Consider the following 22,951-nt stretch of genomic DNA (forward strand, 5'->3'; position numbering starts at 1 on the left):
AGCAACTCAGCTAGACTCACTACTCCTTTCTATGACCTCTATTTGCATAGCCAGTCTGAAAGAGAAATCCTCACCGGGCTGTTTATTACCCTTGTAACACAGTCATCTGCAACAGGGTTTCTCACACCGCTCTCCAACGTACTGGTATTGACAATTGACTCTGACCTAGCTTAGCAATTTCACCTCTATTACACCCACCATCTTCTCTGCACCTAATTCTTATCTTCCCCTTTTCCTCCACCTTTTCAGCCAGATCTCTGATCAACCCTCAATTTGGTCCTGCCTGGCATCTGGGAAGCCACTCCCTGCTTTCCCAATTCTCCTTTCTTGTCCCTACCCTTGCCAGCTCCAGTACACATCACGCGTTGGCTTCTCTCTCCTTCGTTGCAGCAGCCAGGGACTTTATGTTCACAACTGCAGTGGTATTATCCTCAAATATAGCCAAGTCTGAAGCCCCCAAATGCGCGTTTCTCTGCCTCCCTTCTTGAACCTTTCCTGCCCATAAATATTTCTACCTTTATATCATGTTGTGAAAGGAGCATCAAGGCAACTCTGGAACAACTTAGGTGTCCATGGAAAATGGAAGAAAAATCCAGATAGAAAAATGATGTTTACAGCTGTAGAAGGCAAGGTAGGGGATTGGTGAATAGCTGTAATGAATGACAAAGAAAGGAGGAGGGAAGGGGAAAAATAAAAGCAAAAAAGAAGAAAAGGAAAAGAGATAACTGGGGGGAAAAAAGAAAAAAATTCCATAAATGAAGTAGAAGAGCATTCCTATCCACCACAAACTGTGGATGACAAGTGCTATCCTGGTAGACCTGCTAGAGAGCTGCATACTGGCAGGACATAGCAGTCATGCCTAAAGGGAGATTTGCGAGTCAGCGCTAGAGACATCCACAGACCTGATGCAGGTGAATGAGATTATCTAGAGATGAAGTACAGCGGGAGTGAGCAGGAGGCAGTGTCAGAAGCCTGGGAGATGCTGCCAGAGAAAGGGGAGGGCTGGAGGTTGCCAAAGGCTCAAAGCAGACGTGGGTGGAACGTACACAGATTACATAGATCTGTCTCCAGTGTGCCTTATCTTCCTAATGCATACGCTGGTGGGCAGTGTCCTCCCTGCCGCCACTCATTTTTAAAAATCCTTCTCTTACAAGTCCAAGGCACTCACCGCTGGACCTTACATAATAAAATCCCTGAGACAGTTTATGCTCTCACTTATTTCTGGACCTCACGAATCTATGAAGAGTTATGAGATCCATAGGTGAGATGATATCACATATAAGCATAAAGTTGTATGATCAAATGTACTCCCTTCACTTAAACTAGTAAATCCTGGATTTACTCTTACGGCTCATTTGGACTCCTTACCGTTCTACCTCTCTTTGGCTACACAATCAGACTTCACATCCCTGTTCTTATCAAGAAATAAGCACCCTTTTGGAAGAAATCATAAATTCAGGAGACAAACCTTCCTCCAACAACAACCCAGAAATACCTGGAAATTACAGATTTTATAGAAGCCTGATAACTTCCATTCTGTGATTCTGCATTTTGGAACAAATGAAGCTTGGCTAGCTGATACACAGTATATGGAGGCTGCGTTAATTCTCATAAGGATCCACTTGGCAGCAAAAGATAAAACTGTTAGGAAACTGGTGCTAACCCCACATAGTGAAAGAGTGAAAAATATGTTCTTAGATTACTGCTGTCTTTTCTCTTTTTTCAAATTGGATATTCCCATTTATCAGCACGGGAAAGGAAAAAATACAACCACAATTTAAACTTAGCCAAATACTTAAAAATCAGAGTTACAAAACATGCTTATATTAAGAACCTGAGCTTAGTTTGAATGTGTGATATAAAAATACTCTGAGATGAGATACTAGCAGAGTAAACTGTGTGTTATCATTGTCAGCATAAATTACAGGTCTCCTTTGCCACAGCTCTTCTCAAGGAGAAGCTGGCTAAGAGCCAAGCAAAAGTGCATAATTTAAAACACTCAATCAGTTACATTCTGAAGCATTTTGTTTAGGGTTTAATAGGCTCTCCAGGGATAGGGAAATTACTAAAGCACATTGTTGTGACACAAGCTAAAATGCACCTTTCTCCTCACTATGTTTTTTGGGAATCTGACAGTAATGCTTTAGATTAATGTTGATCCCTATATATAACAACACATGCATATACATGCATATATTTCTGCATGCATGTACACTAAGATACTCTTTACTGGGCGCTTCTGAAAATCTGATTTTTTTGACATTTCATCTTTAAATTGAAATTTCCTCATTTAGTAAAATTTCTATACACATTTATATATTCACTCTTCCATCTACTCTCTCTGAAGGACTACTTGCTTTATAAATTAAGAGAGGGCACAATCAAGTGCATTGTACACAATGCATCGTGAATGTATAAGTGAAGGCTGTTTAGGAATTGCTCTTCGTTTTGTCTCACATTACAGGGAAAATGAGAACCTCTAGTAAATAAAAACATGGTAACTCCAAAGCTAAAGGAAACAAATCCTTTTTAATATAATTTAATTGGTAAACAGATTATGACATTCACTTTCACCAGAAACTTCTTGGCCCAAGAATTAAGGAAATTGTTTTGCATCTAAATGCAAAATAGTACAGTACAAAGGCATTGAAATTTTTAACAGCCATTACAATTTCTGATGATTCAGAGGCAAGCAAAAAAAAAAAAAAAAAAAAAAAAGAAGGAAGAATGATTATTTTGAGACCACATTGATCTCCTAATAAAGATCAAAATGACACATTATCATAGGATAAGTTGTTCTGCCTCTGCTTACCCTATAGCTTGGCTCCTTAACTCTCCTTGGAGGCATCCTATGCCAGTCATTGTCAAGAGACTTGATACTACACTAGCATAAACATCCTGACTTAGCAGAACACAGGCTCTGATTTCAACATGCATTGCTATTTTAAAGCTTTATTCAGAACCGTTTTATGCTTTATCCAAAATGGCAAATTTTTTGAGAGGTCAGCAATAAACAAACCTGCTCCCTGTGCCAGTAAAGAAGATCTGACTGAAGAAGCAGTTTTGCTATGTCCAGGCTTCACATATTCACATTTACATATCATCCTTTGCACCTGATGTATTACTTGATTTTAAAGTGCCTAAGCTACATGTCCAAAGCTGCACATGCCTCTCCCTTTCCGGTTGTAAGTATGCAAGCTGAAAATACAGGATAACCTGAAAAATTCTTAAAGATTTATCATTAGTTTAAGTAAAAGAAACATTTGTGTCTCCTCCCTTTTCAAACTACTAAAATTAAATATGCTTTCAAAGGAGAAAAAATTAAAAAGGGAAGTTAGACCATTTCATACAAATACTTTTTGTGAGATATATGTTTGTGTGCGTGTATGTATGTATATATATAAATATATACACTCACATATACACACACACGCACACGAGCTGTTCCTTGTGTGTTGTTTCCTTTGCAGCGCACCTTAAGAAATTCAAGGCACCACACAAGGTACAAGGAGCGGACAATACTGATGTTTGTCAAAATATAGCATTTCATTGGCTGTGCAGAAGAAACGTGCACAGGCTGGTAGATTGACTATAAGGCTCAATTTCTTACTGCATAGTGGTCCTCATTCTTTGAGATGTGCCATTTGCACTTGTTCCAGTCTAAAGGCATACTTATGTTACATAGACAAGATCTGATTCTTTGAAACAGTAGTATTTGATCAGCTGCAGTTCTACCAGTATATCAGTGCAACAGAGGACATAAGAGACCTCACGTGAGAGGTCTTAAACATACCGCATAGCCTTTCCTGAATAAGGAGAGTACACAGCTACAACTTTTGCAGAATAAGTACTACTAAATTGGAGCAAAAGTGCTCAGCCTGTCTCTCAGAGCATGCCAACAAAATCTACTATGAGGCTGTTTAGAGTCCAAACACCAGCCTCTCCCCGCCACCGCAGAAAGGATGTGCCCCTGCATCACGTGACCGCAACGCCGGTGTTCCCTGTAACGTACATGCGCTCCAGCCCAAGAGATGCCTTCATTTTGGGAGGAAGCTCATGAAGGAGGACAGCAGAGGAAGGGCTACAGGTTGGCAGGACAATTTGTACAGCCGTTGTTGCCTTAGGGGAAAAAGGAAAACAGACCTGGTGAAGCATTCTGGCAGGCCACGCGCAACCCCTGGGGCACAGATTGGCTCTCCTGATCTAAAACAAACATTGCATCACTAGAGCAGAATGAGGTTTCCAAGAAAGAAAAAGCCAGCCAAAAGCCTCAAGTTATCCTTAAATGCACAAATTGGGGCTGAGGTCTGGCACAAGGTCTGTCCTTATGGACTACGCTATGTAAAAAACATAGCCTGCAAGCTTGTAGTTTATTGGTTGTTCTTGTAAGCTGCACTGGCAATTACACTGCCTGAGAGTAAGCAGCATTTGAAACTGCAAGTGCACTGAGACACTGAGGGCTTCATGGTCCTGCTGCCTGTCATTCCAGGATCTGTTTTTATACCAGCTTTGCTACCTGCACCGTATCCTGTTGACCTCTCTCACAAAATACAGCAGAGTTTGAGAGGACCTGTCATTTCTCACCAAAAATACCATTTAGGAATCTGTTAGATGATTTTGCCATTTCTGTTCCTCTCTGCTCAAACACGATCAGATTTGGCTAGGCTCACTGCTTACAGGCTCTCTTCTGTGTGGCTGTGTCAACAAGCTTGGAACCTTACATGTTGGCATTTGATGAGGTATCTTAAACTGGGATTGTTACTACGAGCATGTTGAACCAAATAAAAACCCATGTCCAAGGATATCTGTCAAATAACAAAAGTTGCAACCTCTACAAAATGAGCTGCGCACAGCAGTATGACTTGCTTTTCTCTCTTAAAAACAAAAGTACATTTCATATCTCCTTTTTCACTATTTCTTTAGTAACATTCTGAGAAGGCCAGGAAAATCTCTATCTGCAATAAAATACAAGTAAAACATACTAGGAAAGAGCTACTTGTTCCAGACTACCAAGTCACTATGAAATGACGTTGACTGTGTTTGTTGGTGCACTAAATATACACAAACAAATACGTAAGCATAAAGTTAGGATGTTCTGGATTCCTGGGAGGGCAGGAGAGCAAAGACAAAAACAGTTTGTAATGTTTATTCCATGAAAGAAGAAAAAAAATCTCAGCTATAAATGTAAAGTTCCTGACCTGGTGGCCATACTCTCAAAAGGCAAGTTCAAGTTTCAATTACTGTCATCTATTTACACTGTTGAAATATTTCATTTATTAGTCTACTTGCAAGCTATTTTAATACATTTTAATTTCACCACACTAATTAGCTAATATCCTAGGCGTTTACATCATTTAAAAGCAAACAGTTTGTTTAAAAGGAAACAGTGCAAAACAGCATCAGAAGACATTCTAGACTAGAAAACAAATGTTTACATAATATTGCCCTAATCATGTTGCATCCTTTTCTTATAATAGTCACAAACTTAAAGCTCCAAAAGCATTAGATTTGTTGTCCGTTTAGTTTATCCAGAGATCTCTTCAGAATATGCAATTCTTAATCATCTCTAGGCAAAATTTCAACACAGAAAAGAATTTACAACAACAACAATCTAGGCAGGATGGGGAAGTAAAAAGAAAAGCTGATCCCTAAAACCCACAGAAGAAACTCATCCCAGTAAAACAGGAAAGGACTAATTAAACCAACGTAGCACATATTAAATCCTGAAAATCAGCTCCAATGACACCGGACAAAAGGAGGAAACAAATTCAAGAACTCTAAATTCTGAAGAAGTGCAAATCTACGATGCTAGAGAATCTCCCAGCTGAGAGAACATTGCTATCTTCTCAGCATTAAAAAAGGCTAACAAACCAAATGTGGCTGTGAATCCTAGAGTCAAGTCAATTCATGACGCTCCTCAAAACAACCAGCACCCGCTGCTGTGTAATAGCACAGCCAGGATACACAGCACGCAGGTCAGCACTAATGAATCATGCCACTGTTTTGTTTTTTTTTTTTTTTAAAACTAGCTATGTATTTTTCAGACCCTGGGTGGCAAGCATTATTGTGTATCAATGCACTGTTTCAGGTCAGCAGACACAAGAGTCTGTAACTGAAGGAAACAGCTTTAACCTACAACCATCTTCAAAGCAGACATAGCCGAGATAAACACTCTACGCTACTGATATTCCACAGTGCTACTGCTGAGAAGTCAAGGTAGACAGGGATCTAAAAGTTTTTCTCCCGTTGCCCTGACGGCAAACCAAAAAACACAAGACAGCTAAATCCCTTCAGTACAGACAGAAGAGAAGATACGCAGGTTGTCAGCATCACTAGTTGAGTCAGCAAATAACAGCAGTCTGCTGAAAACAGAGCGTCAGATAAGACTTAATTCAGACAGTGGAAAAATAATAAGCAACCCCTCACACCCCCACCCTGCTATCCAACTCTTGCTGCAAATACCCAATCAGGCCTTGAACTTCTAAGGAGCATACCTGGCCAAAATTTTCCCAATGTGCGTGATGTATTTGCAACTCCTGAACATGAGCATCACTCCGCTGATACTTGAACAAATTAACTTTCTATACCCGAATTCTCTACAAAGCAGATGGAAACTGGGCACGTTTTCAGAACTCAGAGCTACGCGCCTGTAACGTACAATGCATGTGCAAAAACTGGACCTGTAATGTCCAGCTTTTTTTAAAGCTCCAAAGACATGTGTTTTAAGCAGCCAATAGTTCATAAAATTTAAGAGGAACTGTTTATAGGGCAACTAATTGTCAGGTGTTTTGAACTTGGGGTAGGAACAAGCTCCTAAAGCTCAAGTGATCCAGAGAAGGATATGTTACTTCATAAGGAAAAGGCATGACTCCTCGCGGCATAAAAGTACAGATTTCGGCCCTTAATAAGGGAGGAGCTGCAGCAGTGACTGGCTCTAATCTAGCATCCGTTCCATGGGGGCTGAATTAACAGGGAACAGTAGCATTACAGTTGGACACAGGAAAAGGAAGGGGAAAGGAAAAGGGACAATTGTGTTCACTTATGCTGGAAAGGTTACTGGCATTGCACAAGAAATAACTGTCCACGTGCACTTGCGTTCCATGCCCACTGGGCAGTCCGCGCACGTCTGCTTAAAATTTTCTCTTCTGCAGGTTTGTTGCCAGTCATAGCACACAGACATGTGGAAACCCTGTTGCTTAAAAAGGCCGTACAAATAGTTTGGAGTTTCTCACACCATAAAAGCGCTGTTATCTTGTGATTTTAGTTTCATGACTGTCGAATACAATGACTTAAGAGCCACCAATTGACTCTCCTCTGCCAGCTGACAGTGGATATTAGTTCATATGTTTTAACCAAGACACTGAAGCAAAAAACTCCATATCAGGTAGGACAAGTCCTCGCAGCTTTTGATGCCAGCATGACAGTCAATTCATGGAAGAATTCAAATCCACTGACAAGTTTATGATACAAAAGGTAGTTTATCTCCTCAACAATTACCACCTCATAAATTGAAATTCAAACAGAACAGCAGAAGGACTAAATTTCCTGAAACACGCTCTACAAAATTAGGGAGCTGGGCCCCACAACAAGAATGCAAGCCTTTCTCCCATCCAGCCTGTATCATTCTAGTCCAAGTAACTGGCTCCAAGTGCTCCATCAGCTATTAAAGAGAACATGTACCACTGTTACATCTGGCATCATCTCTAGCACATGTGCCTCTTGCACAAGCTTGGCCGCTGCATTTTCAGCCTGCCGCGCTCATGTGCAAACTGTTCTCCTATTACTTCAGGCTCAGTATCTCTGGAATTACCATACTTCACTGGAGACAAAGGAAGCACTAGAAACACACACAATACTGCTTGCCAACAATGGAAGAAAACTTGATAAAATTCCTTCAGAAGTACTCCATGTTTAAACGAGAGAGAAGTGGTTACAAAGATATATGAGAGCTACCATGAACGCCCTTCATTAGAACTTGGAAAGATCTCCTAAGGCATTCATTCCATCTCTTCTCATTAGTGTAGAAATGTCCCCCATGAAAAGTCCTTCCATGCGTTTCTTAACCTAGATTTAGGTGGCACAGCTACAAATGTTCACTACACAACATACAAACCCCACACAGAAATTGTTTTAGGTTCTGATGCACAAAGTCATACCAAACTGGGAATACTCCTCATGTGCTTTGCACTGGAAACTCTTATTTTGGGTGATGCCCGTTTTCAGGACAGCTCTGCTTTTCACTAAGCAGTAAGTATCTTAAGTTGCATTAAGTCATAAACATTCTTGCTAATTTAACATGGTTAAAAAGCCCACAAAGCTGAATGTGAAAATATATCAGATTTTCAATTTTTCCTTTTAAAATGAGAAGATGAACAAAGGCAGGCATGTGTTTTTGCATCCAGATTTTCCCTCTATTCTTTGGCAAAGATACTCTGAATCTCGCACATCACCTTTCACTCCCTCAGAGAGCTCTCTGAGCAGACATTATGAGGGAACTGTAAGATATGGGCTACATACAGAAAACCTGAATAAAAGGAGCATAGTTTTTTGTCTTTAAATAAATCAGTCCCTCAGAAGTTAAGTGTACCAATTATGTGGCTAATGTTAGGGCAACAAATTTTCCCTTGCCTTCCTATTGCCATATGCCTGTCATTTTTTTCCTACAGTTTCCATTCACTGTTTCAAACATATGTTGCCACTTATGTGCCAAGAAAGGAATCTCTGAATTACCCCCTTCATGTATGATGAAATGGCAGACTGAATGGAGCCAGAGAGAGCACCATTAGCAGTTATTCACACTTTTGTTTTCTCTTAACTTCCTTTTCTCCAAAGTTTATTCCTTCTATGTAAGGGGATGTGTAACTATAAAGCCATCCATGACTCATGCTGCAAAATATATAGCTCTAGCCATGTACTGGAGAAATGAAATTTTATTTTTTATTTTTTTAAAGGCCACCTTAAATAAACTTTTTCTCCTTTCAGTTTCCAGATGGAGGATTCTTTTGTGAATCGCTTACCCAAGCATCAACACTGGTGATCCAACATTCTTTTCTTGTAAACTCATTGCTCAGTTTACCAGTGGTTTGCAGCCTCTCTGCCTGGAACTCTTGCTTTCCCGGGGTCAGCCTAGGTGCACGCTTCACAATGCCAGAGCAGTGGACCTCAAAAAACATGTACAGTAGTATTCGTGCTCTCCCCCCCTCTCCCTCCAAGAAAAGATCATGAAAAAAATAAATTTATATACATAATTTTTCAAAGAGGAAAAAAAATAATAAATCAGTAAGAGATTAACAGGAGGGGGAAAAAAAGAAACAGAAAGAACAAAAAAAGCAAATCAGTTTCATGACTTGAATTCCCATGATGCTAAAGTATCCATTCTCCTGAAGATGACTACCACTGCACCCTGAAAATCCAGTTGAGTAACAGCCCATGAGGATACATTATCTTTAGTACTCTAATAACTCAGCAAAACAGTTAGTTCTTAGGCTATATATTACTCAAAAAACATTTTAAGCTTGCTAACACAAAAGAGGGGTAACAGATAATTAGTCCATCAAGAAAAATGTTAAATAATAAGCAAAAATAACCAAACATCTCCAAGAGGAGTCACTCAATGACAAAATGCAATGTAAATATAACGTGCTGGATGGTTTCAGGAGTTATAAAAAGAAAAATCTTTCATGAAATAGGAAGTTGTATTAAACTAAAATGAATTCAAATAGAATTAATATCCTTACCATTCCCTTCTCTGATCTCTTATACTGATTATTGACATTAAAACTGCAAATTAGTACCACTAAATCATACTTTTTAAATGTGAGGAGATACAGACAAAAGACTGAAGGAAGAGACTGGAACCATCTACTCGATGCTGGAAAATTACTGCAATTACATTATCCAAGGTCAAAGAATTATGTTTTGCCTCCTTTTAAATCCTCAGGATACCTACTTGAAAACATGGGTTGGTTCCATGAAGGATCTCTGTAAACGTCACGCTGGGCCTTTATGTTTGTTACTCCCAAGGGCTTTTATGAAACCAATTGCAATTCATGTAGAATTATGCTTTTCCTTATTTCTCAGATCAGTGGCCCCTAAGTCAGATGATGTGAGCAAACACACAAGCAAACTTCTCTGAACAGAACTGCTGATGAGTAGAAGTACAGCCAACTAGCAGGGTCCTAAACAGTATCAACAATGGGTAGTAGTTGGAACTTGCATTCATTTTGTTCTATCAAATATTTGAATATTAACAATATTAATGAAGACTACAGAGCACTCATCCATGGTCTTTCCCGTGGACGAATGACAAAAAAAAGTATTGACTAGTAAAAATACAGAGAATTTAAATAGGTCGTTCCAGTCCACTTTCTCCATTCCATTTCAGAATATTAAGCATTATACACTTCAAAGACAACGGGGATATAAGTGTATCAACCCCACTATTTTCAGGCCAACACTTTCAAAAATCACTATACTGCTTCAGCATTTAATGGGAGCACTGGCCATCTGGAATTGATCTGTACAAGACTTGGGAGATTCTGTAAAACAATCAAAACCAAATTTAGTAGTTCTGACGACACTCAGAGACAGATACATTAACAAAAAAAAGCTGCCAACAAGTTCCTACTCCCACTCTTTAGCATGTATTTCTCTAAAGAAAAGCCAGTACTGATGGATGACTCACACAGGTACCTAATTTAGGCTGGGTGCAGGGCAGGAGAAGCAAAATCCATGACCTCAAATTCAACCTGTCTTCTCACTGAAAATGCATCTCTGGTCTAAAAGGTCCACATACCCAAAGGCTAACGAGTAGTTTTAATGTGAAAGTCTGCTGAGATTTTAATCTAGAAGACATGCACGAAAAATACTGTAAGATAACATAAGAAATCACCTGTAGGTCATCATAACATGAAGCTCGGTCCTTCAGATGTTATTTTATTATTATTTTTAATGCAGTCTAATTTCCCACAGATCAGGGACTTACCTACTCAGTTTATTTACAATTAAGTTTATGAAGTCCAGCTTCATTAAAACTAGACTGAAACCACAAAAAATACCAGGACAATCAGTACAATACCAAATTTTGGTATCATTTTCATATACCTCAAGAACTATGAAGTCAGTATCACACCTTTCACTTAAAAAAAAAAATTCTTTAATAACTGTAAGTAGTGCTTAAATTAGCTTAGAAAGACAATTTTAATATTCCATAACCAAAAAAGTTTCTTTCCAATATTTTTAAGTGCATCATTTTCCAATATATCAAAAGCAGAGACTGGACAGAAATTGGTCTGCCTCCTTTGAATTTATTAAGGATGGGAATTACACCACAAGAAATTTCAGTAAACCAATCTGTAAACACAGCTATAAAAATTTTCTTCATTCTGTTTGCTTCAATACATTTAAATACATTTACAGAAAGAAAGTGAACTGTTAACCAATTTAAAATCTTATTTTCTTCAGCTATGCCTTTCCCTCATGAATTCTGCCTACAGTCAATTATTTCACTTTATAATTGCTGATAGTATGGCTATGAAAAGGTTAATTTTGCAAGATTACGTCTTCCACATGCAACTACCATTCAGCATCTTACCCTGAGGGTACAATCAACCAATACAGCCTTTGTTCTGATTATGTAATGCTTATAATTTGATATCCCCCTTGAGAGTTCTTTTGGATGTAAAGACAACTATAGCATAGTGACTCTGCAAATAAGATGATGTAATGTTACTTTGGAAGTGACCATGCTTTAAATGAAGCATCTGAACATGTCCAGGATGAAACCACACATTTCAAAAGCCCAAGTGCATTACAGTCTGAACCATTCAAATGCTAGAGAGTTGTGCCTCCCTTTCCAATTTGTTTGACTCTATAGTTCTCAAAATCTTTCTGATACCAAAAACAAAATCATCATTTTCCTCAAAATTATCCACAAAGTTTAAAAAAAAAAAAAAAGGAAAAGCAGCAGCTTCATTTGATGTTAACAGGTTTTCAGAAATGGAATAAAAGTAATAATTCTCTCCCAACCTACATTTATGAATAAGAATATGAAAAAGCATGTTTTCTTGTTCTCTGGATAACTTCAAGAAATGCATACACCCAAAGGGTGTACCCAAAGAGGCAAAACAACACATATAGGATTTGTGCAATTCTTAGAGAAGTACTATGTGGAAATCCAACTTGTGTCAAAAACACCTGTAACTTAAAAGTTTTACTTGTGATTTACATTCACATATTGCAAACACACATCCAGTAGATTCATTGTTCCTTAAAGCAGAAACAGTAATAACCTGTGAATGTCATAAGACCGTGCACACATACACACACACAGAGGATCTTAAAAGGACTGTCACATCATATGGCAAATATAATATCAGCTTCCTTACATTAGGTCAAGGAAGAAGTGTTTAAAAAAGACAAAAAGCCTATCAAAAGTAAAAAGGCTTACCTTCTACCATTCACTAGAAGTATCACTTAATGGAAAATAAAACGTTATTATCACCTCAGTAAAATCACTCTCATGTATGTAAAAGATTACTATTAGCAACAAGTAGGGAGAGAGAGGGGGGAAAAAAAAAAAAAAAGGTCAGTGACATAAAAAGAGAGATTGAAATAAATCTGACAAGCTGAGTCCAAAGCTCTACTGAAGAACAAAGTGAACATTTTTCCTCAGGGTCAAATTCAACCAATTCATATTGAGAAAGGTGACCATTTCACTACCCCCCGACGTCATGCAACGGACAGCAATAATCTCTTGAAATAACTGTTTCTCAAGATAATTCCATGCAGAAATGCAAGACCCAGCCATTTTCCTTCCTAAACTCCGATTAATGCCAAAGTGCAAATCAAACACTTGTGGCTCTGTGTGTGGACCACTCTCTGATTCTGGAGCTCCTCCCTTTCCCAGTCATGTTCCTGCATGAACAAAATAACGATCATAAACCTCCTTGCATTCCAGCGTAAATGCTGAAAATGCCTCTTAATCATTCCTTCCCAGTCACTATGCTGGACATTAGCGTCTTCACATGGTCCTCCCCATACCCTCCAATAATCACTAATTGATTATTTTTCTTTTACAATATGACAGAGGCAGACCAGAACCTCACCTGAAAAATATCAGCCAGCCTTTTTTATTGCTTTTAGTTACTGAAGACACTTAAAATCACAAACAAGCATAAAATAGTACAAGAGGAGAACAGAAAATGAGAACAGACGACTTTTAAACATCTGGTGAAGTAGTTACACTTTTCTTTCTTTCTTTCCTTTCTTTAAAAAAAAAAAAAAAGTGTGCTTAGACCTGCATATTCCTCTAACTGGAATCAGGTTCCACCTTCATTTCTGCACCCTTACAGTTCTGAAAACAGATAAATGATTATACCTGCAAAAGGATCTACAATCATGGTTTCACTTCTTCCTTTAATACACCTTAAGATACAAATGCTATTCTTGAAACCTGTACAAATTCACTACCAAAAGTGGGAGAGCTCTCCTGCCTTTGAGGAGATATATCTAAAATAGAGAAAATGCCTTCAAGAAATCATTTCCTATAATACCAAAGCACAAGCAATGAGTCAGAGTTTGTTTAAACATCAATACATATGCGGAACACATAATATGGCATTTAAACTTAAAGTATCATAAACAGCCCTCAATCACTCCTTCTAAAGAATAATCAGCTAAAGAAATCAAGAACCACTGGAACTGTCACCCACAGAAGTTTAAACAAACCTCACACTACTTTATCCTTAACCAAACAACACTTAAACTTTCTCTGAAGGGATCACCATTGTATCCTCAAGCATAAACTTCTTGAACTCCTGTGGATATTAAAGCCTTTCAAGCACACTCATAAAACACATTAATGTGTGGTAGTGAATTACACATTTATGTTTCTGCTTTCAGTTCCAAAGTAGTTTCCATAATTCTTCCATGTACATTTGCATATGCAAACTTTTCAGAGCAATTCCCAAAAGGTCAGGAGGCATTTCAGAATTCAGACCCTGCTCTCCCCAAGCAAAATCTCCAATAAGGGTGCTGACAAGCCTCTGAGTGTTTCTGTTACAGGGATACCTATTGTGTCGGAACTGCTCCAAGAGCTCTAAGCTCACACCACACTGACCACTGAGCAAACTATATATAGCAACATTCAGGCATAACTTACACCAATTTAGATATACATGGACAGCTACAAGTTAAGGCTTCATTTACATTCCCAAGTCCCAAGGTCAAAGGCATTTTTATAACTCCCAAATAAAGTATTTATTCTTGTCAAGCTCTCTGTAAGCCTCATGTCACTCTTGACACACCTTAGGCTTACAGCAGAATAACTCCTCCTGTTTTGGTTGAATTAGATCCATGTACATTCTTCTTTACTCAGCAGGAATACCAAAAAGATTGATTTGTTGCATGTGCGAATAGCCTTTGCTCATCTGCTATGGGGATTCTGAAATAAAAAACAACAAATACAAACAGAAGAATGGGGTAAAACAAAGATGTATCAGAGAACACAAAAGAATTCAAGTGTCCCAAAACACTGACATCTCGGTGTAGGAAAAGCCAGCTTTAATCAAATTCTAAGAGGTCATGCAAAAATAGGTCCTGTTTAACCAATACAATAGACCTTAGGAATTCAGAAAATATCCGTGTTAAAAAATATCTTTTGTAACTTCTTGTTCTAGGCCTCTGTTTATCATACATGGAATCCAGACGCTTCTTTCTTTATGTATGCACTGCAAAAGTTAAAAGTAAATGATAGACGTTGTCATTGTCCACAAGAGGTTATAAGCAGTGTCATAAGTACCCTATTACAATCATAACTAGTAATGCTTTCCTCCCTCTGCTCTTGCTACTGGCTAGAGTTATGCTCATATATTTATTTATATATACGTAGATATACTGGGGGGGGGGGGGGGGCCCACAGGAAGACTGACAAATTTACCATGCTTAAATCTTTGTATCCGTAGGATCACCTACGATTTTCTGTTGTACTATCTTTGCTAGGAAAAACAAGCCACGTTTAAAAAATCTGGACGAGAACTGCCGGAAGTGAAATTATATGTCCACTTAAGAAGTCAGCTCTGTTTAAATTTTTCTGAAGTAATAAGTTATCCTCTAAAGAGATTACATTATTAGCAATTATCAAATGTACCATGAGATTGGGTAGTGAAGGAAAAGCTGCTTTATTCCACTTCATTTTTTTTTAAACATGAAATTGCATCACTATATGAAACAATCCAATACGTCTCCACATTTAATCAATTTTGCATCATGATCACACACACAATGTACACATAACTTTTTATGGATGATGGTTACACATCATTCACTTAATGAATATTCATTTTTGTACTGTGAGCTTCTGAGTTCACTGGCTAGAGCAAACAGAACAGAAGTCAGAAATGATGTTCTATCTAAATGCTTTCAACTCTAAGTTACCAGGGGAGAAAAAACATTAAAAGAAACAGAACAGAAACTTTATCTGTACACAGTATTAAGAAATAGATAATGAAACAAAATAGATTAGTAATAAAGTACTCTAATAACAACCAAAAACAAATAAAGCAGACCATACAGTACTGGGAAAGACTGCAGGGAAGACTGTTTAAGTAGTATGGGATTTTAGGGAATAAAGAGGGATTTTTGCCTCTGCTTTAGGTGCCAAAAGAAAATTGCCCTAAGTCACTTCTTTGTGCTCTAGCACAAGTTTCAAGCATGAAGCAATCTGTAGCTTATTCAAGCATTTAGCTCATCTCCTGAAAGATTTTTCTTAGCAATGGCGTATCCTGTTGACATAACATCTATAATCATGAGATCAATAAAAGCATTCCCAGATACAGATACAAATTTAGTATCGCTAGGTTTAAGGTAACAGTTCTTAACGCTGACGCATCTCATGCAGGCTTCTAAAAAAGCCAAATTAATCAATACTCTTTTGTATTTCTTCTCCTTCCTCACTCCAGGGTTTTGTGAATTTTTTGTTGCAGACTCTTGAGCTGTGGAGTGTCTGGGTCTGCTAAATACATTCCCCCAAGCCCAAGGGGCTCCTTGAACAGTACCTGCTATAGGCAATACTAACACAGAACTACATGGGACTACGCACTAGGAAGTCAAGAAATTCTGTAAATACTTTTCCAGCCCAGAGGATTGAACTACACAAAGTTGCATTTCTAAACCATTAATCTATTAGATAGCACCGGTATTCTGAATCCCAAAGGGATCAAAAGGTTTCAAGTTATCTTACATCCCTAAGATAGCCTGTATGGGATAGGTTTACCTCGACATTATTCAATATAGGTTCCCTGAACAGGTATCAAAAATGTCAGTACCCTAAAGTACTATGCTTTAAAAAGGGACCAGTGTCTGGCCACCAAAATTGCTGAGAATAAAGAAAAGTTGAAAAAAATTTAACTAGGGAAATCCTAGGGAAAAAAATCTATCAATTGAGGCAGGAAAAACTCTATGTAGACTTCATAACATAAATGGCAGCACGCAGAGACTCAAAGAAGGCCCTATGTGTCCAAGATGTCTATTTTTCTTAGCTATTGCAGACAACCCAACAAAAAGATGCTTCCTTTCCATGCAAAGTTTGCCTGCCTAAGCATCCATAATCATTCTTTTACAAACTGACTGCCTTTCAGACAAACTTTCTTTAATGGTTACGTTTTCACCAGATTAACTTGTAGGAGGCAAGAGAAGGCTAGTCAAGAGAAACACAACAATGAAACAGAAGACTCGGATACATTTTGATCCTGGATTCACCCTACTTAACAATCAGTAAAAAAGAAAAAAAAAAAGGTGACAACTTTGTAACTCCTATATGTCTAAATCAATGATGCAAATAAGCCTCCTCACAGTTCCTGAACTGCATGCAAGTCCACATTGACATAACGGTGTCCCTGAGAAGTCTGTGCTCTCCAAGTAGATCACGGCCCTTAAGTGACTCCTGTAGAACTTGCAAACCCTAAGAAACGCAATTGAACGCTGAATCCCTTCAACCCGTATGCCGAGTTCTGCATTCCTAGTCAGTGGTAGAATAGTATCACCTAGTAACAAATGAAAAAACTATATGCGCAAAGAGAAACGCAGAAGGTAAGAGATCAACAACATAGACGAACTGAGGGGACTTGTTGTTACTTGATCTTCTTCACCTCATCTGCATCAAAGCCTTGAAAGGGACATCCTCCACTGACACCACGTTCAGTTCGTGTCTATGCAAAAAGCTGAGTTAACTTCACCCAAACCTTTGTGTTTGTTATTCAAACAAGAATTTAAGTGCTCAGAAAGAGGTTTGAGCAGTCTGAACAAAATGAATGAAATTCACAGCTTAGGCTAACGCAGTGCAGTGTACACACTCAAACGTGCACAAGATCTGAGACAGAGATTCATGTGGAGTTAGATCTGAACCTGAAAGTGCTTCAGTACAGTGCTCCATCTCCCTAAACTTCTGCATGGAGAATCCCCCTTTGAATGAATTTCGCGGGAAATGGAGGCAATTAAGTACAGAGAATCACTGATTTTTGCTGAAGCCTAAAGAATAAAGACAGACATTTAAAATACGCCTTAATTCCAAGCCTGTTCACAGACGTGGTACTCAGCTCTTTCCACAGTACACCAGCAAAACAGTTTTCACAGAATTACAATTTGTTGGTGCTATTGCATTACTACTAAAGCGTCTGTCGTGCTTCCAGGCATAGCCCAACTAGGCATGCATATCTGCAGAACAAAAATTATTGCAAAACAAAATTAACCTCCAAGTCCAGACTACTTGTTAAAATACACTGTTATGAAGAGTTTTGCAGAAACTAACAAACAGTATCTCAATTTATTATGGAGGAAAGATTACTTGGCTTTGTTTATGGCAAGCTATGCCATGCGCCAAGTGTCTTTTTCATAAAAATTTACCTTCGTCCCATACGCAACGGGAAGCCGGCTCACAAACACATACGGAACACTTGCCGGCTCCTTTCAGGAGAAAAGTCATTAGCAGTTAAATGAAAAGATGCAGTCATCTACTTTGAGACAGTGCCCAACAAAAAGGGATCTAATTATCCCTAATAACTGGCTAGGAATTTTGTTTGTATCTGCCAAAGAAGGGGGAATAATGGAATCTGCAAACAATAGGGGAGTTTGGAAAAAATTTCTTCCTGCTGCCAAAAAAATTAAAAACACACAGTAATGGGGATACAAATCTGTTTTCATCCATGGCCCATAGTAAGAGACACATGAATCTAAAGAATGTTATCTTTAGAACTTTCCCCTGCTTCTCCCCCACTGCCTTCCACGCGCAATCTAGCGCTTGTCAGTGCATTTCCAACTGTCATTTACATGTAGTATTCTCCATATTTCTCTGTAATATTCAAAAATTAAGCTATGCGTTGGAATGTAAAACACTAGAACATCCTTTACTAATGAAATTTAAGAGAATGTCAATCACAATGCTAGGAAAAGTAATAAAGACCAATGGGTTACATAATTTTAAAAGGATGCTATCAATCCAGGAAATAATTTAAGGAGTACTCACTCTTCTCACTCACTTCTTCCACTGAGTTAATGGCAAAACTCCCACGGACTTCAGAGACAAGTTTGAACATACATTGGAGAAAAATCTTTAAAGTCACACGCGTTATTAAAACAACATTAAACATCAGATCTCATTTATGTAAGCGATTAATATTCAACTTGTCAATGTTGCATGTTTTAGTTTTCCAGTATCACTTGCAAAGTTTAAGCAGAACCCCTCCAAAAAAGCAAACTGTTTAAAATAACATAAAACACTAATAAAAGCTTTGACAGTATTTGTACTTCTGTAGATGTCTACTTTTAGAATATAAAAGTAACCTAAAGATATGAATCCCACAGATAATTTTAAAAGCCCCAGCTTCGGCATTATCTACATGAAGCAAATGTGACCAAGAGCCTGATTCAGCCAAACATTTCAATATATCATTAAAATCTGGCTTATGCTGAAGTCCTTTCCTTTTTCAACAAAAATACACAGGACTATGTTTTAAGTGCTTTGTTGAACTGAGGCCCAAGTTCTAATTTCCTTTATTTATCTTAGATAGAAAATGGCTAAAGGAAGGGGTCAAATGCTGCAATAGTTAGGTTATGAGTTTAAGGACATTGAAACTGCTGCTATGAATTGCCATGGAAAGAAAAAGGAAAGAGAAGTAGTTTAATGATGGAAGTAATGGGAGGAATTCAGACAGTTTAAGATAAAGTCTAAACAAAAGCCTCCTAGTCATTTAGCTTATTTGTCCTATCTTTTCTCAACCTGCCACAATCTTCCATCTTTCTAGTTTTTGTTTTCTCAACCGATATCCTAGAGAACACGGGTACAAGTAATGAAATGAAACGATAAATAAAGAGACAAAAACAACACCAAAGCCATCACAAGCAGGTGGCAGGAGCCAGCCCTGCATTGTCAGGGGATGCACCTAATGATCCAGTAAATTTTTATTTTATCTCCAGCTTTTACAAGTCCAGTTTCCTTTGCTGTTGTAATACTTGCAAATATACCCATTCTGAACAACTACGGCTAGTAATTAAGGTCACAGAATTGGGTTTTAGGGAGCAAAGGAGAATGAGGCAAAGTTAAGCTGAATAACATTTTTTTCCTCAGTTATCTAACTCTGTTACGGTTAAATGCAGCCATCATTCTTAACATACTCTAGATCTTTTTGATAATCATTAAAGCTTCACTTGCGAGGACTACGCACATGCCAAGACCAGAAGTTCTTCAAGGAATTAGGCTTTTTAATTCCCTTCATCAAAGTCGCAGCAGATAACAACAAAAGCGCATATGCCAGCCCTATGCTCTTTGTGGCAGGAGACAGCTTGTCATAGTGCTTTGCACTATGACATTGCTGTGCTTGACAGGGACTCCTAGGTACTTCCTCAAACAAAGAAACCTAACACCAGCACCATATATAGAGTCTTTAAAAAGCAAAGTACTGGCATGAACAGGGAGATGGAAAGTGAATCCTAGGTAAACGTTCTCATGCATTCAACTACAAAATTTAATGCACTTTCATCTTCACTAAGGCCTAAGGGATTTTTACTATACAAGCACTAGAGATGAGCGCGAGCATCTTGTACGACTGCGCGGTGATGCTGAAGGAACACACAACCACACTGATATCACCCACGTTAGTGTCAGAGGTTATAGGGTTATTCTAGAGTACACAGATAACGTCAGAATTAAAACTGCTATTATAAAAAGAGTTTGTATTTATGTGCATATAAAATTAACTACAAAGAACAGGAAACATCAGCATCCTGACAGCTTCAGGCATTTTTACTAAAACCAGAAAATATCAGCTTCAACTTCAGCAGCCGAGTCTGTTGACAGAACCCTTTGAAGTAGCACAGCTTGGGTTTAGGCAATTCCAACATACAAACCTCATAGTCAGACTAAGACATCAGGTATGTGCATTTATCACCACAGGAACATGAAACCATACAAACATACTGGAAACTGAGACCTATGCTCTCATTAGGGATCACTAGATGCAAAGACGTGCAAAGCATAAGATCAGGAAAGAGTGATTCTCATAAAAATCAGACAGGTATTTCTCCACTGAACTTCATCAGTGCTGTTAATCCACCTAGAGATATTGGAGGACACTGTGTTAGAAAGCAGTGTCTTCTCAGACAGCAGAGGCTTCTCGGCAACTCTTTTCATTGTCTCAGATGTAAATAAGCTTTTTGCGTCATAGCAATCCAAGAGCTGGAAATCTTAATCACATAGCTCTTTAAAAGTGCTTAGAGTAGTATTGTGCTCCAGCCTTTATTAAGTTGTGACAATACAAAAGAAGGAAGGTCGTTACACGCTAATCTGATACCCTCTGATAAGGCCGTATTGCAGAAGGTCCCAGATGTACACATTCGCATCATGGAGGAGAATTAGTTAAGAAACTGGAAGTTCATACTTTAGCCATCCCCGGATATAGGCAGATTTATAAACGGGAGGATTTGCATTCTCTGTTCCCCACTCCAGCCTGCCCCCAGGCTTATTACCATCACTGTCTGAGCTGTGTTCCTAGGAACTCCAAAACAGAACTGGACTGGTAAAGACGGTCTTCTGTTTATCAGTTTTTGGAAAGTCCTCTTTTTCAAAGCTATTCATGGTCTACACTAACTGCTTCATGTGGGAGGACAAAAATGCAAGCAATTTTCATACTGAGATTGAAGAAATAGTCACTGTGAATGTGAAGGGGAAGATGCAGAAAAAGAAAAACAATGTGAAAGGCAGGGAAAGAAAAAGTAAAATAGAGAAGTAATTTTCATTCTAGCCATTTGTAGTCATACACACACACATATATATACGTGCATAAAAGAATGCATATGTATTTAACTCCTAGCTACCTTTACCGTATCTATTATACAAAGTAGATTCCTACTTACCTGACTCCCCCTGCAACTCTAACCAGGTATACAGTACACGCACCTGCAGCTGTCCTGTTCTTTTAAATAGCTGTAGAGTCCCAAAGCATGGGGCGAGTTTTTAGTTGAAGTCAGCCTCATGTTCCTCATATTTCAAGGTCACCCCGATGAATTGCTTTGTGATGCAAGTGATCCACACTGGCACAGTGCTTTTGAAAAAAGAAACTATACAAAGTGTTATCTCCCAAAGACATTAGGCAAGCATCTGAACAGTCCAGTTTTAGCTAAAGGATAGGCTGTTTTTTGTTTGGATTTGATTTCCAACTCTCCCTAGAATACGAAATAAAATATCATTATGGTCTGTCCATTGGTATATTCAAGATATTTCATAATCTCAGAAATCACTTTGAAAGGGTCAGTATACAGGCATGCTCACTTTTAAACAGACATGGAAGATTTCCGACCAAGTAAACAAATCTAAACTTCCTCAGAAATTTATGAGGAGGACAGCAGGATAGTCCGTACATGCATGTAACACTTCTGATTAAGTCCTGGCTCAGTCGCAGAGCAAAGGGCTTACTGAAAATTTCCAGCTGAAGTATAAATATCTTTGTATGACTACATTCACGGTAAAACATGCAGGGTAGCTAAAAAATATCTTTCTTTTTAATGAAATACAGACATTTTAATCACCATTTGTCTTTACACAAAGACAGATAACACCCCCAAATAAGTAATGAGCGTCATATTAGCATTATGTTCAAGCACAATACAACCACATCCAAAAAGCAGATAGTAGGACAGCTGAAACTGTACCAAAGTTATCTGAAGACTAAAACTCAACTGCTGCAAATAAATGAACTGTGGATGCACCTACTTCAACAAAGCTGAACAAAATAGTTTAGAAAGCATTTCAATGGCCTAAGTTGCTCATCAACACAAAAAGTTTATTTCAGTAACTCCTGTTAACCCTTTGTTTTGAATTTCAACAACTAATTTTGTGCTTATTTCAGATATTCCTTCCCTGTGTTCTCAATGTTTATTCAGGGTGTACGCTGAAGGAGAGGGAATACAAGAGATACATTTTGAACTCTTCATTTCAATCTAAATCCTCCTTTTTGGCCTCATGCCTCTTTCCTAAATAGTAAAACAAACGACTCATTTCTTTAAGACCTTCTTACTAAAAATACTTGGTTAGTCTGCTTAATTGTGTTAGCTGAAACATAAACATGTGAAAAGGAAAGGGTTTTGTAGCAAAAACATTGAAGAGGAAAAAAAAAAAATTACATTTCATCTGGCCTTCCCATCATCACTTGGAGAATTGTTTTGTAGTTACATCATCAGGAAGCAAAATACTATCCTCTGTGGACCCCGACTCTTTACAGAAGAGAGGGGGGAAAGAAAGAAAAAGAGAAGAAAAAAAAGGAGGGAGAGAGAGAGAGAGAGAGAGAGAGAGAGAGAGAGAGAGGCTTGATGTTCATATCACCCTCTTAGGAGTTCAGCTAAATTCACTTTTTTTTGGTCATTTTTAAAATTTAAAAAAATATATATGAAAACAAGAAAAAAA

The 22,951-nt window shown here is 38.2% G+C and overlaps 2 protein-coding genes across 13 annotated transcripts in view; one reads left to right on the forward strand and one right to left on the reverse strand.

Moving 5' to 3' along the window:
- CMSS1 (cms1 ribosomal small subunit homolog) overlaps positions 1–22,951 on the reverse strand; it is a 250,534-nt gene that overhangs the window by 186,411 nt on the left and 41,172 nt on the right. Inside the window, exon 1 of one of the 5 annotated variants that reach the window (XM_068960392.1) lies at positions 9,950–10,006. The exons of the other annotated variants lie outside the window; for them this stretch is intronic. Within the exon in view, the coding sequence (XP_068816493.1) occupies positions 9,950–9,959 (10 nt within the window). The 5' untranslated portion in view covers positions 9,960–10,006. Of the gene's footprint in view, positions 1–9,949; positions 10,007–22,951 lie in introns of those variants that run through there. 5 annotated transcript variants of the gene reach the window in all.
- FILIP1L (filamin A interacting protein 1 like) overlaps positions 1–22,951 on the forward strand; it is a 215,544-nt gene that overhangs the window by 153,008 nt on the left and 39,585 nt on the right. The window lies entirely within an intron of this gene.

This window comes from Struthio camelus, chromosome 1 (assembly GCF_040807025.1).
Source record: "Struthio camelus isolate bStrCam1 chromosome 1, bStrCam1.hap1, whole genome shotgun sequence".
Classification (NCBI taxonomy): Eukaryota; Metazoa; Chordata; class Aves; order Struthioniformes; family Struthionidae; genus Struthio; species Struthio camelus.